The sequence below is a fragment of the Capra hircus genome, chromosome 9 (genome assembly GCF_001704415.2).
Source record: "Capra hircus breed San Clemente chromosome 9, ASM170441v1, whole genome shotgun sequence".
Classification (NCBI taxonomy): domain Eukaryota; kingdom Metazoa; phylum Chordata; class Mammalia; order Artiodactyla; family Bovidae; genus Capra; species Capra hircus.
The window spans coordinates 52424704-52441462 of record NC_030816.1 but is presented as its reverse complement, the minus strand read 5'-3'; the positions used below and the strand labels follow the sequence as shown (position 1 = coordinate 52441462).

Here is a 16759-nt window from a genome sequence, read left to right as displayed (position 1 = left end):
CAGTCACTGCTTTGTCCACTGTCTGTAAGAACTAAGCATCCTGAGGAGACCAGGCACTCTAATGACCAGAAGTATGAGTTTCCTAACCCTTAATTTAATTGTAGTTTGGTGTTCTTAAAATCTTAAACTTATAATCTGACTTCCATTTATAATTTTCAAAATTAGATGGAAAACTTAAAACTGAGGATATTAAAGATATCAGGTCTCACAAATCTTGAGAATGCCAAAGGTCTATGGCATGCACAAGGCACCAGCTCAGTAAACTAGTAGAATTTCCAGGATAAGTGAGGTTTCCAGAGAATCTTTAGGGTGAACCATATACAAAGGTAGGACACAAACCAGATCTGTCTTTGCTCCCTGGTTCCTCTTTCCCTTTTTGTTCCTACCTTATTTTTAAAAATTTTGACCATATCACACAGCATGCAGGATCTTAGCTTCCCAACCAGGGATCAAACCTGTGTCCCCTGCAGTTGGAAGCATAGAGTCTTAACTACTGAACCACCAAGGAAGTCCCTCCCCTGAGTTTCTAATAGCTACCTGGACTCACTTTATCTGTAGAAGATGCTTAATAGATTACCTTGCTGATCAGGTCTATTCAACAATATGCTGTTTACCTCAAAAATATATCATGCATGAAATTTTAGGTATCTAGAGGCTCAAATACAAATGTATTCCAGTCAATATATATACCAATCATATTCTACACACTCATAAAGACACACACCCTGATCAAAATAATGAACAGAAAATAGAATTTAAAAAGATTTAAATTTTGCCTGTTATAATGTTTACCCTTTAATTACATGCATATACTAGCTTTATAAAAATATAGAAAGACACAAAAATTATTTAATGATTTGTTTATATTGTATTTACATTACCTATGTAAAGCTTTAAAATGTATGGAGTCATTAGAATCCAATTCCTTATTTAACCTTGAATAATCAATGGATGATGTTAAGCCTTTCTCAAGCCTGGCAAAAAATTGTTCTTTTTCCTCTTGCTCTTCTAACGTGTCCAGTCCCAATCCGAGAACACTATGATTGAGCTCAGAAACTATCTCTAAATAGAAAGCACAAATATATTTCATTAACATATATAATTTTAAAGAAATTAATTTTAATGCTGCATTTATTGAAATTATATAGCAAAACTTAAAAAGAAATCTATATTTTACCTATTCTTTTACGACCAAACATAGATTTGTGTTCATAATATATAAGGTTATATGGATTCTCCAGAGGTGTAATTCTAAACCTTCTGGGAAGATATCAAATCTGTCTACACACTTCAGTGAAAGAGGCTCCAAGAGAGCTAAGAGTTAATTTTTCTAAAAATTCTGATTATAAGCATCATAATTAACCTGTCAACTTATATCCCCCACAATTCTTACCATTGGCTTCTAAGCTGTCAATACTCAAGATAGAGGTTCCACTGCTCTTAAGAAACTGAATCCTTTCAGCAGACTCTTCTTCTGTTTCCATAACAGGCTGAGAAGTCTTCTTTGTTTTCAAATAGCTTACATTTGTCCCAAATGGTCCTGGGATGGGATTTAACATAGTTGGATATTTACATTAAGAGCATTGTGTTGACCACTATGCCAACATAGTAATACTGTTATACCAGCTTAGACTTGTTATGCTATTATATGAGTTATACCAGCTTCCCCAGTGGCTCAGACGTTAAAGCGTCTGCCTGGAATGCGGGAGACCTGGGTTTGATCCCTGGGTTGGGAAGATCCCCTGGAGAAGGAAATGGCAACCCACTCCAGTACTCTTGCCTGGAGAATCCCATGGAGGCAGGAGCCTGGTAGGCTACTAGTCCATGGGGTCGCAAAGAGTTGGACATGACTGGGCAACTTCACTTTCACTTTCATACTAGGAGACAGTAGCTAAATCAGCTATATGAAACAAAAATTAATCAGGTGAAAAATTCACAAAAGGAAAATTATAATTCTATTTGACTGTGTGAATCTTACCCAATGGAAGATTTTAAAAATTTGCATCAAGACTTTAAAAATTAATTATTCTGAAGCACAAGTACTTAATACATAAACCATGCCACTTGAAAGATATCTCCTGCCTTCCATGAAGGAAGGAAGGAAGGGAGACAACTCCAGGCTGCGGAACAAGGAGGTCCAAGGGTCAAAAATGGGAGGGCAGGCCACAGGCAAGAATGCAAAAAGGTCAGTGAGGGTAGCCTGGGGGAAGTAAGCCTAAGGCAGGAGCCAATCGTCGGACCATGCTCATCTTCACAGGCTGGGGAAAGGGTTTTGCTCTTCATTCTAAAAGCACTAGAAAATACTGGAAAAGTTATACAATATCAAATTTTCTTTATCCTAGCAGTATATACCTGTTGTAAAAAACTGATATATGGAAAAAATAACTATAATGTATGATATAAAGACTGAGATTAGAAAAACACCACTTTTGCTTAGAAGAAAGCCTTATCAAAATAAGTTACAAATTCTGACTTCAATTTCCTACTTGGTGTCCTACTGGAAAGGGTTCAAAGTCAAATTATTTTATGGCTCTGTGTGAATAATGGTTTTTTATGGGTCTCATAACTTCAACACAGAGAAAATCAGGAGATTTCAGACGAAAATACACATGCCACGGTAGGAGTGCTGTTGAGGCATCTGTCCAGGGGTCTAGCTGGGCTCTGAAGCTGGACTCAGGGATGTGACCCACACTAACCCACCTCACAAGAGACTAATACAACCAAAACCAAGATCTGATTCAGTTATTTACAATGAAGAGTATAACCAGCAGGCAGAATTATAGTTTCACCTTCTCTGCAGAACATTTTGTCTTGATGGCAATTGAAAGAGAAAGCAAAATTATAAGGTAGAACTGGCTCAATGTTGATGTTTAATAATGTCTCTTTAAGAAACGCATTCCTCTCAAGAGGGGTGGTTCAGTTCTCCCTTAGAAGCATCTACATTCTTGCTGGCCGGAATCATATTTTATCTTTGTATACTAGTGCCAAATACTCAGATGGTAATATGAGCTCAGTAAATGCTTGTGAATGAATGAGGGACCAGGTTATGCCCTTGGGTAGAGAAACCTTCTCCTCTGTGTTTAAATGGACATTGTCAAAGTTTCCTTCCTAAGTATCCTTTGCATCCCTTACTAATCAAATCCACTGATTGATACACTTTTTAAAAAAATTTAGTCTCTTTAATTAGGTTACATTAAGTGTTGGTCTAGGACTCACTCTTTTCCTTTAGAGTGAGTTTGCATAAGTTTGCATACCCCAACTCTAATTCACTACTTTCTAGGAGAGAGATTTTAAAGCTAATTAAGTCTCAAATTTTTGTCAACTATTTCAATAGTACTTAATCATATAATACCTTTTCAAACACCAATATGGGGAAAGATTCTAAAACAAAAAATTCTTCATATACAAGCTTTAGCATTGTGCATGACTTATAGATTTATGAAAAAATACACTGAATTTTTCAATAAGACAATTCCTTACTGTAAAGTGTTAAAAAGAACAGAGAAATGACTATTAAATTGTAATATTTACTTATTAAATATTTATTATTTAGTGTTGAGAGTCAAGGAGTACAAGGAAAAAGAACTATAGAAATCCTATCAGTTCATAAAATAGTGCTTAAAGATCCACAGTTTCTGTTATCACAGGTACTTAACAGAGGTAGCGGGGGATCCTTAAGAATTCGGCAGTATCACATATACTAGCTATAATGCAGGAAACAGGCAAGGAAGCAATTTTTGCATTGTAAAATGTGACCAGGAAAAGTTCTGGGAAAGGTATACGCATGTGCTAGACAGGATCAATAATGAGTTCTTTACCATTAAGACAATGGTATTTATTTTTTTTTACTGTTATTAACAGACAGTGATACCAAAATCAACAGGTCTATTAAAATCTTCCAAATGCAATGACATTAATACATTGTCAGAGTAGCTTATTAAATCACCTTAAATCAATTTACCATTAAATGTAGCATATAAATATACCTATATTATTCACCATCTAAAACTAAGTAATTATAGATTATTTGAATGTAAAATAATCTGATAATGCAGAAATACAGATTCTCAATTATATAACAAATATAAAGTTATATAATATGAAAATCAATGCAAGCTTAAAATTCACTATTAGTATTATTTTCCTTACATATTTATATTGAGTTGGCCAAAAGGTTCATTTGATTTTTTCCAAAAAATGGCTCTAGTAGAGCATAGTTGTCTTTAACTTCATTAGAAAAAGTTTTGTTAGATTATATTGTGACAGCTGGCATATCAGGGTGCATTAAAAAAAAAAAAAACCTTACCAAAACTGGTGAATTGTTGCGTATCCATTTTAATAGTGAAGATGGAAGAAAAAGGAACATATTTGGTGTATCATACTTTATTATTTCAAGAAAGGTAAAAATGCTACTGAAACATAAAAAAAGACTTGTGCAGTGAATGGGGAAGGTGTCGTGACTGATCAAACTTTTAAAAAGTGGTTTGTAAAATTTTGTGCTAGAGTTTTCTTGCTGGACGATGCTACATGGTCAGGGAGCCCAGCTGAAGTTGATAGTGATCAAATCAAGAAATTAATTGAGAACAATAAATGTTATACCATGCAGGAGACAGCTAACATACTTAAAATATCAAAGCCAAGTGCTGAAAATCCTTTGCACAAGTATGGTTACATTAATCACTTTGGGCGCCACATAAGTTATGCAAAAAAAATTTCCTGACTGTATCCACATGCAATTCTCTACTGAAACATAATAAAAATGTTAAAATAAATTGTGATGGGTGATGAAAAGGGGACACTGTACAATAATGTGGAACCAAAGAGATTGTGGGGCAAATGAAATGAACCACCACCAACCACACAAGACTGGTCTTCATCCAAAGGTGATGTTGTAATATGGTAGGGATGGAAGGAAGCCTTCTATTATGAGCTCCTTCTGGAAAAACAATTAATTCCAACAAGTACTGATCCTAGTTAGACCAACTAAAGGTAGCACTTGACGAAAAGAGTCCAGAATTAGTCAATATAAACCATATGATCTTCCATCAAGATAACACAACTTTCTTCAATGACCAGGCAAAAATTGTTACAGCTTAGCTGGGAAGTTTTGATTTATCCGCTGTATTTACCAGACACTGTACTTTTGGATGCCCATTGACTTTGGTCTTTACAAAATTCTCTTAATGGAAAAAATTTCAATTCCCTGAAAGACTGTAAACGGCACCTGGAACGATTCTTTGCTCAAAAAGATAGTTTGGGGAAGATGGAATTACAACGTTTTCTGAAAAATGGCAGAAGGTAGTGGAACAAAATGGTGAATATGTTGTTCAATAAAGTTCTTGTTGAAAATGAAAAAATGTGTCTTTTACTTTTACTTAAAAAACCAAAGGAACTTTTTGGCCAACCTAAACAGCACAGTAAGAAAATCCAGAATCAAAAGTCTTGTCTGCCCCCTTGTGGTCAAATAATTTAAAATTAGCAGTATTTACCACCACTTTCAAATTCATCTTCAGTTATCCACCATGGCACTGTATCTTTCTTCTTCACTTCTTTAGGTTGTCTAGGTGTTTTATTTGAGTTTTCAAAGGAATCATCTGAAAGCTAAATCAGATATAAGCTACTGAATTTCATACTCAAGAATCCCAGATTTATCACTGAAAATGTTTCTCTTAGAACTTGACAATTAGTGCTTGTCACAATGATTAATAAACTGTAATGAAAAAATTTATTTTTCCTTTTCTACCCTTTAGGTCCAAATCTTACTACAGTCCTAACCTCCTACTCTAAATCCAAAGTACCTCCCTTACTCTCAGCCAGTATGTCTCTCTGACTGAGAAAATGAAGACCCTACAGTCAAAACCACCCTTCTTCTCACTCCCTTCACTCTACCACTCGACTCACCTGTTAAGACACTGATTTCCTCTCTCAGAAGAGAAATTCTTTTCTCCACGCCAAGGAGAACCTGCAGAGGGGCCCACTTCCTGCTTACCAGGTTCTTACCAGGTAATCCTACTGCATCTCTATCTCACTCCCTCCTCAAACTCCCATCCCTCCTTCCCTCAGGTTATTAAACCTGCTCACTGCTGCATCCCCAGGGCCAAGCACAGCACCTGGCATAATCGTAGGATAAAAGAATGAACACTCAAGTCTCCTCTGTTAGAAAAGGGCTTCCCAGGTGGTTCAGCGGTAAAGAATCCCCCTGCCAATGCAAGAGACGTGGGTCGGGAAGATCCTCTGAAGAAGGAAATGGCAACCCACTTCAGTAGTCAAGCCTGGAAAATTCCCTGGACAGAGGAGCCTGGCAGGCTACAGTACATGGGATCACAAGAGTCCGACTAAACAACAAATTAAAAAGCAAACAAAAACAAACGCGAGAGAGGCAGAGGTCCTTAGTCCTACATCTCCCTTTCACTCTACCCATCACTTTTCTTTTATACACATTCTAACTTCTCAAGGTCATTGCTAAACTCCTTAAAATCTGGTACCCATCCAAAACAACTCTCCTCAGTCACCAAAGACCTCCAAAATCCACAAATAAAGAACCACCATCAGCGGTCTCCTTGATAAACCATAGGATTTGACAGCGACCAACTCTCACTTCCTGAAACTCTCTTACAGTTCACAGTACCACCTCCTCCAGGTTACACCTCATCTCTCTGACCTTTCCTAACCAACTCTACTAGCTTTTGGCTCTTCTGCTCTTTCGTTAATACGAAACTTACCCAGAACTCTGCTCTTAGTCCTTTTTACCCTCACTTTAACACAATTCTTCTGGAGAAGAAACTAACATTTATTAATGACTTGCCTGCTCTATGTCAGGATCCATACCCAGGTTATCTCACTCTTCAAACAATCCAGCAGAGATTTACTGATGGGGAAGTAAACTCAGAGAAGTTAAGCAACTTGCCCAGGTTGCTACTGTTAGTAAGTGATAACAGAGCTGGGGTTCAAAATTGGGTTTCCCTGACTGAAACCTGTCCACTTTCAAAGACACTGTATGGTCCCCCAACTAGGGCAATGGAATGACTTTTTAAATTTTTTAGATGATTACACACACATTTCCACCTGCCAAGCAAACAACTCTACTTCAATGACTTGTAAGAAAGCCATTTAAAATTGTTCAAAAAGAACTCGTCTTTCCTGACCACCAGGAAGGAAGAGGGGGAGAAAGAAAGAAAGAATACTCTACTCTATCTGAATTTTCACTGGATCACTTTCCATTCAGCCTTAAACTTCACTGTCACCCTCAAATGTCCCATTTCTCTCTCCTTTCTGTCTCTCCCTGTTTACCCAACTCTGATAACCTGCCTCAGATTCAGTCTTTTCCTCCTAAACTCATGGCTAGGTAAGGGCACGAAAGAAAGACTGCAGGTTTTTGGAGCCAGAGAGATCTGAGTTCAAATTTTAACTTCAAAATAAGTTAATTTTGTTTATACATCTAGAAAACAGGCAAGGTAACACCGACCTTGCAGGGTTGCGGCAAAGATCATAAAAGAATGGAGAATGCCCAGGAAGGCACTGTCTAATGCACAGAAGGTATTCTCACTTTTGACAATCTTCCACATTGCTTTCTGGCTACGATCATAAAAAGCAAAACACAAAAGCTGGCTCCCCAGTGAACAGCAGTGCTGCTGAGGATATGGAGAAACTGGAAGCCTAAAACTACTAATATACTGCTGATGAGAGAGTAAAATGGTGCAGCCACCTAGAAAACAGTTCGGCAGTTCCTCAAAAGGTTGAATGTTGAGGTTAAACCACATGACCCAGCATTTCCCACCCTCTGGTATATACACAAGAGAAATGAAAACATATACCCACAAAAATTATATACAATTGTCATAGCAGCATTATTGATAATTGCCAAAAAGTATAAAGCACGCAAATGTCCATCAACTGATAAGCAGGTAAACAAAATGTGGCAAACCCATACAAAGCTATAATATTATTCAGCTATAGAAGAGGAATGAGGTACTAACAGATGAGACAACACAGATGAACCTTGAAAATGCTAAGTGGCACAAGCTATAAGAAAGATCCATATGAACTTGGGTAGGAAGAAAAGAAAAGAGATCAGGTCAGGGCCTGTTCTCCAGGGAAGGGATACAGAAAAGGAAGGGGATTAAAAGGCTCAGAGACCCACGCTGGGGAGTAAGTGTCTAGAACTACATATTTGGGGCACCAGCCCTGGGGTCTAACACTGGGGACAGGAGTCCCCTTAGCTGGTTAGAAAGCCAGTGACAACAGGGTTGTAAGAAACCCAAACTCTGCTTGTGAGGAGTGTGCACACACTTGCTTACTCCCAAAACAAGGTGGAGGAAGCAGACGAAGCTGCACAGAGCTCTGGTTGCCATCCTGTAACCACCCTGAAACAAGCCAAACCCCTACTCCAGCCCTGCTTGCTCCAGCTCTGCTGCTCTCTAGGGAAAGATGACAAGGCCAGGAGAAGGAAGTGTACACACAGGGAACAGAACCGGCTGGGACCCGACCCTCAGGGTTCCTGCTCCAGCAACTTGGGACCTGCTCCCACCCTCATAGGGTGGTGTTTGTCACTGAGCAGAGAAGGAGCCCTGGCTGACACCTGGCTCTGGCTTGAGCACCTTCATCTCTAGTCCCATTGCTTACCAAAATGATAGCTATTAGCACACCCTGGAGAAAGACATGACTCCTGTTTACATCAGATCCAGCTCTCCCATCAAAGCCACAGGGCACACAGACTGTATAGGGATGCTCCTACAAAGGGACACCCGTTCAAGATGGGGATAGGTAGCTATTTCACCTAATTTCATAGAGATGGAGAAAGTTAAACAAAATGAGAAGACAGAGGAATATGCTTCAAACAAAAGAACAAAAACTAAAACAGAGATAAACAATTTACCAGATAAGAGTTCAAAGCATTAGTCCTAAGATTAAATTAGAAAAAAGAATAGATGAACACAGTGAGAATTTTGACAAGTAACTAGAAAATATAAAAGAACCAATCAGATCTGAAGACTACAACTACAATGAAAAACACACTAGACTGAATTAATAGCAGAATTTAGAGGACAGAATAATCAAACAGGAAAAAGAAAAACAATAGAAAATGAAAACAACTTAAGGGGCCTCTCAGACATCATCAAGTATACCAATATTCATATTATAGGAGCCCCAGGTGGAGAAGTCAGAGAGAAAGGAGTTGAAAATCTATTTGATGAAATTATGGCTGAAAACTTCCTGAATCTGAGAGAGAGAGAAGTCACTCAGTCATGTCTGACTCTTTGTGACCCCATGTACTGTAGCATACCAGGCTCCTCCATCCACGTGATTTTTCAGGCAAGAATACTGAAGTGGGTTGCCATTTCCTTCTCTAGGGGATCTTCCCAACCCAGGGATCGAACCCAGGTCTCCCACATTGCAAGCAGACGCTTTACCATCTGAGCCACCAGGGAAGCCTCTAGAAGAACCTGAAGAAGTAAACAGATATCCAGGTACAGGAGGCATGGAGAGTCCTGAACAAAATGAATCCAGATAGACCCACACCAAGACATATAATAACTGAAGAGTTATTAAAATGTTAAAAGTGGAAGAGATTATTCTAAAAGGCAACAACAGAAAAACAAAGGGTCACATACAAGCAAACCACCCCTCCTCCCCCTACCAAGCTATCAGATGATTTTTCTGCAGAAACTTTGCAGGCCAGAAGAGAAAGACATGACATATTTAAAATGCTAAAAAGGAAAAAAAACTAAAATCTAGGAAACTCTACCCAGCAGGCTTATCATTTGGAACTGAAGGACAGATGAAGAACTTCTCAGACAAGCAAAGACTAGAAGAGTTCATCAATACTAAACTGATCCTAAAAGAAATGTTGAAGACTCTTCTCTCAGTGGAAAAGAAAATGCTATAAGAGGCAAGCACGTATAGGAAAGGAAAAATCTCACTGATTAAGACACATATATAGTAAAGGCTGTGAACCAACCACTTAAATTATCACAAAGATTGAAAAGAAAAATTGTATCAACTGTAACTACAATAAACAGGTAAGGGATAAAAAATGAAGATATAAAATATGACATAAAACACAAAAACACAAAATACTGGAGAGGGGAGGAAAAAAATACAGATCTTTTAGAATGTGTTTGAACTTACAATGGATACACAAACACTACAGAGAAAGGAACACAAGCATATCACTAAAGAAAATCATCAAACCAGAACAGAGAAGTAGTACAAAACCCAAAAATAAGCAATAAAATGGCAGTAAGAAAAAACCTATTGCTTGAAATGTCAATGGACTAAATGCTCCAAAAGACATAGGGTGGCTGATTGAACAACATCAACCAAAAAAGCCATCTACAGGTTGCTTACAGGAGACTCAATTTAGAGATAAAGACACACAAAAACAAAGTGAGAAGTTGCAAGAAGTTATTTCACACAAATGGAAATGAGAAAGCAAGGGTAGCAATACTCATATCAGACAAAATAGACTTTATAACAAAGCCTATAACAAAGACCCAGGGCATTATATAATGATAAACGGATCAACACAAGAGGATACAACATTCATTAAAATATATGCACCTAATATGGTGACTCAGAAGTAAAGAATCCACATGCAATGCAAGAGACTTGGGTTTGATCCCTGGGTCAGGAAGATCCCCTGGAGAAGGAAATGGTAACCCACTCCAGTATTCTTGCCTGGGAAATCCCATGGACAGAGGAGCCTGGTGCATTACAGTCCATGGGGTCGCAAAAGAGTCAGACATGACATAGCGACTAAACTACAACAAATATATAAAGCAAATGTTAACAGATATAAATGGACAAAAATAGTCTCTCTCTGTGTTAAAAATCACATCAAAAAGAAAAAAAATACATAGGAATAAACTTAACCAAGAAGCTGAAAGACGTGGTTGTTGTTTACTCAGTAAGTCATGTCTGACTCCATTCCATGGACTGTAACCCGCCAGGCTCCTCTGTCCACGGGATTTCCCAGGCGCGAACACTGGAGTAGGCTGCCATTTTCTTCTCCAGGGCATCTTCCTGACCCAGGGATCAAACCCCTGTCTTTTATATTAGAGCTGGGTTCTTTACTACTAAGCCACCTGGGAAGCCCATGAAAGCTATACAGTCTGAAAACTATAAAATAAAGATAGAGGAAACTGACTGTGATACAATGAAATAGCAAGATATCTCATGTTCATGGACTGGAAGATTATTATTAAATGTACATACCACCCAAAGCAAGCTACAGACTTAATGTATACCTACCAAAACATGCATGACATTTTTCATAGAACTAGAGTAATCCTAAAATTTATATGGAACAATTAAAGGCCCTGAATAGCCAAAGCAATCTTGAGGAAAAAGAATGAAGCTGGAGGTATTAAGCTCTCTGACCTCAGACTATACTAGAAAGCTCCAGTAATCGCAACACTGTGGTATTGGCACAAAAATGACACATCCATCAATAGAACAGAATAGAGAGCCCAGAAATAAACCTATGCATTTATGGTCAATAAATCTACAACAAAGGAAACAAGAATATACAATGGAAAAAAATCTCTTACTGAAGTAAGTAGTGCTGGAAAAACTGAATAGCTCCATATAAAACAACAGTTCTCACATCATATACAAAAAAAACCCAAAATGGATTAAAGACCTAGCATAAAACCTGAAACCATAAAGCTCCTAGAAAAAAACACAGACAGAACACTTTGTTATAAATCATAGCAGTTATTTTTTTGGGTCTATCTCCTAAGGCAAAGGAAACAGAAGCAAAAATAAACAAATGGGACCTAATCAAACCTGAAAGCTTTTGCACAGTAAAGGAAACCATTGACAAAATGATAAGAACCTACAGAATGGGAAAAAACAATCACATATCATACGTTCAATAAGGGGTAAATATTCAAAATACATTAATAGCTCATGTAACTCAATATCAAAAATAGAGCAACCTCCCCCCTGGCCCCAAAACCCAATTTGATTTAAAAATGGGCACAAGATAAACACATGGCTATCAGGCACATGAAAAGATGCTCAACATTACTAATCAGGGAAACGCAAATCAAAACTCCAAAGAGCTACCACCTCACACCTCTCAGAATGGCTCTGTGCACGCTCAGTGGTGTCTGACTCTGCAACCCCTGTAGCCTGTCAGGCTTCTCTGTCCAAGGGATTCTCAAGGCAAGAATGCTGGAGTGGGTTGCCATTTCCTCCTCCAGGGGATCTTCCTGACTCAGGAATCAAATCCAGGTCTCCTACGTTGGCAGGTGGATTCTTTACCACTGAGCCACCTGTGAAGACCATCAGAATAGCTACAAATAGCAAATGCCGGTGAGGATGTAGAGCAAGGAGAATCCATGTACACTGTTAGTGGGAATGTACATTGGCGCAGTCACCATGGAAACAATAAAGAGGTTCCTCAAAAGACTAAAAACAGAAGTATCATGTGATATAGTGGTTCCACTCCTGGATATATCTCTGGCGGCAAAAACACTCATTCGAAAGAGAAACGAATCCCAATTTTTCATAGCAGCATTATTTACACTACCAAAGATATGGAAGCAACCTAAGTATTCATCAACAGATGAATGGATAAAGGTGGTGTGGTATATATGCATATATGTCCATCCTAAAGGAGATCAGTCCTGGGTGTTCACTGCAAAGACTAATGCTAAAGCTGAACCTCCAATACTTGTCCACCCGATGGGAGGAGGCGACTCATTTGAAAAGACCCTGATGCTGGGAAAAATTGAGGGCAGGAGGAGAAGGCGACGACAGACGATGAGATGGTTGGATGGCATCACTGACTCAATGGACATGGGTTTGGGTGGACTCAGAGTTGGTAATGGACAGGGAGGCCTGGTATGCGGCGGTTCATGGGGTCGCAAAGAGTCAGACACAACTGAGCTGAACTGAAGGTGGAATATTACTCAACCATAAAAAGAATAAAATTTTGTCATTTGAAACAATATGGATGGACCTGGAGGGTATTATACTTAGTAGAATAAGTCAGGGTTAACAAGTACTGTATGTTATCACTTCCATGTGGAATCTAAAAAAAGGTAAAATGAATGAATATAGCAAAGCAGAAAGCAGACGCTCAGATATAGAGAACAAACTAGTGTTACCAGTGGGAAGAGAGAAAGGAGGAGGGGCAAAATAGTGGCAGGGGTAGGGATTAAAAGGTACAAAATACTGTGTTTAAAACAAACTACAAGGATATATCATACAGCACAGGGAATATAGCCAGTATTTTATACCTCTAGATGGAATATAATCTATGAAAACAGAATCACTATCTGAACTAATATAATGCTGTACATCAACTATACTTCAATTAAAAAAACACAGCCATCATGTCATAGACCATTCATTCTTATGGGAGGCAGAAAACAGACCTAAAGAAGTAAAATAATGAATGGTTATAAGTGCAACATGGATAATTAAGCACATGGTATACTAAGAAGGAACCTGATGGCTACTTTTTCTTTCAGTGGGTCAATAGGAAAAAAACCTCTCACATAGGATTTCTAAGAAGAGATCTTCACCACCCAGATAAACAATGGAAGAACAGACAGCATTATTGGCATGGAAAGTGAAACGTCAGTCATGTCCGACTCCTTGTGACCCCATGGACCATACAGCACGCCAGGATACTCTGTCCATGGGATTCTCCAGGCAAGAATACTGGAGTGGGTTGCCGTTCCCTTCTCTAGGGGATCTTTCCCACCCAGGGACTGAACCCGAGTCTCCTGCATGGCAGGCAAATTCTTTTATCGTCTGAGTCACCAGGGAAGCTCCTAGTACTGGCAGAGGGAACAGCTAGTAGTACAAAGCTCCTAACATGAACTGAGTTGCCATATCTGGAGGAGAAAAAAGGCATGACTGGAAAATGGGAAGGAATGGTATAAAGTCAGTGAGGTGGACATACCCAAAAGCACTAGGGCTTTGCCAGCCCCAGGAAGCAGTCTGGATTTTATTCTCTACGTGATGGGAAGGAATAGAGTGTTTTACATTGGACAAACAGAGTCTGATTTATGTCACAGACCATGCTGGCTGCAGTGTGATGAAGGACCGCTGGGACAGGAAGTAGGAGCTGTTGCAGTAGCCTAATGAGATAATGGTGCCCTGGATTAGGATGGCTGCAGTGAAAAGGGAGAGAACTAGAGGGATGATAGATATACTCTGGAGACAGGTGACAGAGCCTGATGACTGACTGACTGTATCTTACAGGTGAAAGGGAGAATTGAAGAAATGAGTTTCTGGTGAGATAATTTACAATATGGCTTCTAAAAATATACTTACTTCCTTCATGAACTGTTCAAACTCTTCATCCAGCTCTTCTTTGGAACAGTGGGCCATTATCAATACTTTTCACTTTCCAAAGTAAACATTCTGAAGTGTTTACAACATTGGAAACACTAAATGGCAAGAGATAATAAACATCCTTTAAGGAAATCCGTATCACGTCAAAAAAACAGGCAGACTTGAACTTCAGACACTTCTTTTAAAAAAAATACTGAAATATAGTTAATTTACAATGTTATGTTAATTTCAGGTGCTCACTTACAGTTCAACATAGAAAGGAAGGAAAAAAAAAAAGATGGGCAGAAGACCTACATAGGCATTTCTCCAAAGACATACAGATGGCCAAGAAACCCATGAAAAGATGCTCAACATCACTAATTATTAGAGAAATGCAAATCAAAACTATAATGAGATATCACCTCACAGTAGTCAAAAAGGCCACAACGTCTAGGAACACTAAATGCTAGAGAGGGTGTGAAGAAAAGCGAACCCTCCTACACTACTGGTGGTAATGTAAATTGGTGTGGCCACTAGGAGTGTTCTCCATAGTGTGAGAACAGTATGGAGGTTCTTTATAAGAAACCAAAAATAAAACTACTGTCTTGCTATATTTCACTGTCTGTTCCCTGAACCCAAGGTAGGCAAGTCGCCAGCCATAAGCTGGAAGAAAATTCAAGGAACCCTAGGAACTGCAGACATAGTCTCTCCTGACTGGCACAGCAGTAGCAATGTATTCTGCCATGGTTGACCCAGCAGACACAGCCATAACCTGGCCATAATGCAGAGGCAAAAGCTTTTCAGGTGGGGCTTCTACAGGTTACCTGCATGCCCACTGCTATAAGTGATCTCAGCTCTTACATGTATGTACAAACTGTGGGGTGAGGGCGAGAGGCCCTGGGGTGAGAGGGCCTGACCACTGCCAATTTTGCTTGTTTGCTCTTTCCCTACAACTACCATTTGATCCAGTGATCCCACTCCTGCGCAGGCATTTCTCTTATGATTTAGCATATACGTACAATCATTGACCAGTAAACTGAATGAGAGATTCCTAATTCATTAATAAAATTGATTTAACAAGCAGCTTTTACAGTGTCCATTATACTTGAGTTCAGAATTGCATTTTCATTCTTAATATCCAATGATTAAAAAGTGGTCTCCACAATATTTCCTAAATCTATGCATATCTGTGAGTGTGTGTGTATTGACATCTCTTAAACCAGGGCTTCTCAAGAAAACTTTTAAAAACCAGCATATTCAAAAGACTTTCCCTTCTGCAAAGGAAAAGGCAGAGTTCCTGTAGTTTTATCATTCAGCTGATTATCAACCCATATTTAGAAGTTTTGCAAAATACACAGTTCCTGACACTGGGGACGCTTCCAGATACAAATTTCTGGATTGAGTTAGTAAGAATCAGAATCTACCTAAAACAAAGTGGAGTACACAAATTTGAACAAATTGAGCATCTTTTGGAGGGAGGGAAGGTCAACAAAAACTATGCAATGGTGACGCGCAACGCTAAACTCTTTCCAGTCTCCCCTCATGAATCCAACGGCGGCTCTGCGCCAACTTAGGGACTGCAACTCCTGGAAGCAGCTCCGACTCCAGCTTCCTTTCGTCGAGGCGGGAGATGCGGAGACTTGGTCAACACTTCCGCCCACCTGCGCAGTAACACCTCCTCCCCGTCCTTCTGCATTTCGGTTCAGCTCAGGGTGGCGGCTGTTAAGCTCTTGGCCCCAAATTCTAGGTTAAAGGCGGATCCCGCCCGGCGAGTACCCGGCCCCAGGAAACGCGCGTTTGGCGTCCGTGATAAGACAAAGGCGCTCGCAGTGCAGTCGGGGCGGAGGTGGGGAGTGACCCGAAACTCAAGGCCCCAAGAAGCAGGTCTGAGCACAGTCTGGACGCTGCTGAACCGAGCGGGAAACAGGTATCCACGCCTCACCTACCTTTGCTTCCGAATTCCGCGCTTTCCCGGAAGGTCCAAGGTTGGGGGGCGGAGAGGGGGGGGAGCCAGTTGCCAGGGTTACGGACTGCAGCCGCAAGCCTCTGGAGTCACATGATGCAAGTTGGTCACGTGGCTTGCGGGCGCCGAGGGACTGTAGCTTGCGTCTTCTCGCCTCCACGAGCGCAGGTTAGAGCGGTCGTGGCTTAGCAGGAGGTCTGGCGGGTGGGAGCCGCTGCTGCTGCACCATTGGAGACTCTGCGGCCCTCCCTGTGCTCCTTGGGGTGGTGGATGTACGACAGGGTCGTGAGCGCGGGAGCAGGAGTGAGGCGTGTGGCGGGTCCGCCCGTGGCTTCCTGGGAAATGTAGTTTAGCTCCCCTGGTCCTAGAATTTCAGCGTTTCTCACCGCTTCTCATCTCTTCCAAACCTTCTCTTCCCGTGTTATTTCAGCCTTCTGCTTTCCAAGAGGCAACCTTGAAAAATATTGAGTGATTTCCTTCATGTGCAACGCCCTGCGTGCGCGT

The 16759-nt window shown here is 40.0% G+C and overlaps 1 protein-coding gene across 2 annotated transcripts in view; it reads right to left on the bottom strand.

The window, feature by feature from the left end:
- CEP162 (centrosomal protein 162) overlaps positions 1–16517 on the bottom strand; it is a 95552-nt gene extending 79035 nt beyond the window's left edge. The window contains exons 1-5 of one of the 2 annotated variants that reach the window (XM_005684719.3): positions 16239–16517; positions 14293–14408; positions 5490–5601; positions 1394–1540; positions 882–1062 (exon numbers count right to left, since the gene is read on the bottom strand). In XM_005684719.3, the coding sequence (XP_005684776.2) occupies positions 882–1062; positions 1394–1540; positions 5490–5601; positions 14293–14349 (497 nt within the window). In that variant the 5' untranslated portion in view covers positions 14350–14408; positions 16239–16517. Of the gene's footprint in view, positions 1–881; positions 1063–1393; positions 1541–5489; positions 5602–9283; positions 9314–14292; positions 14409–16238 lie in introns of those variants that run through there. The other variant, XM_018053180.1, reaches the window with a different exon arrangement.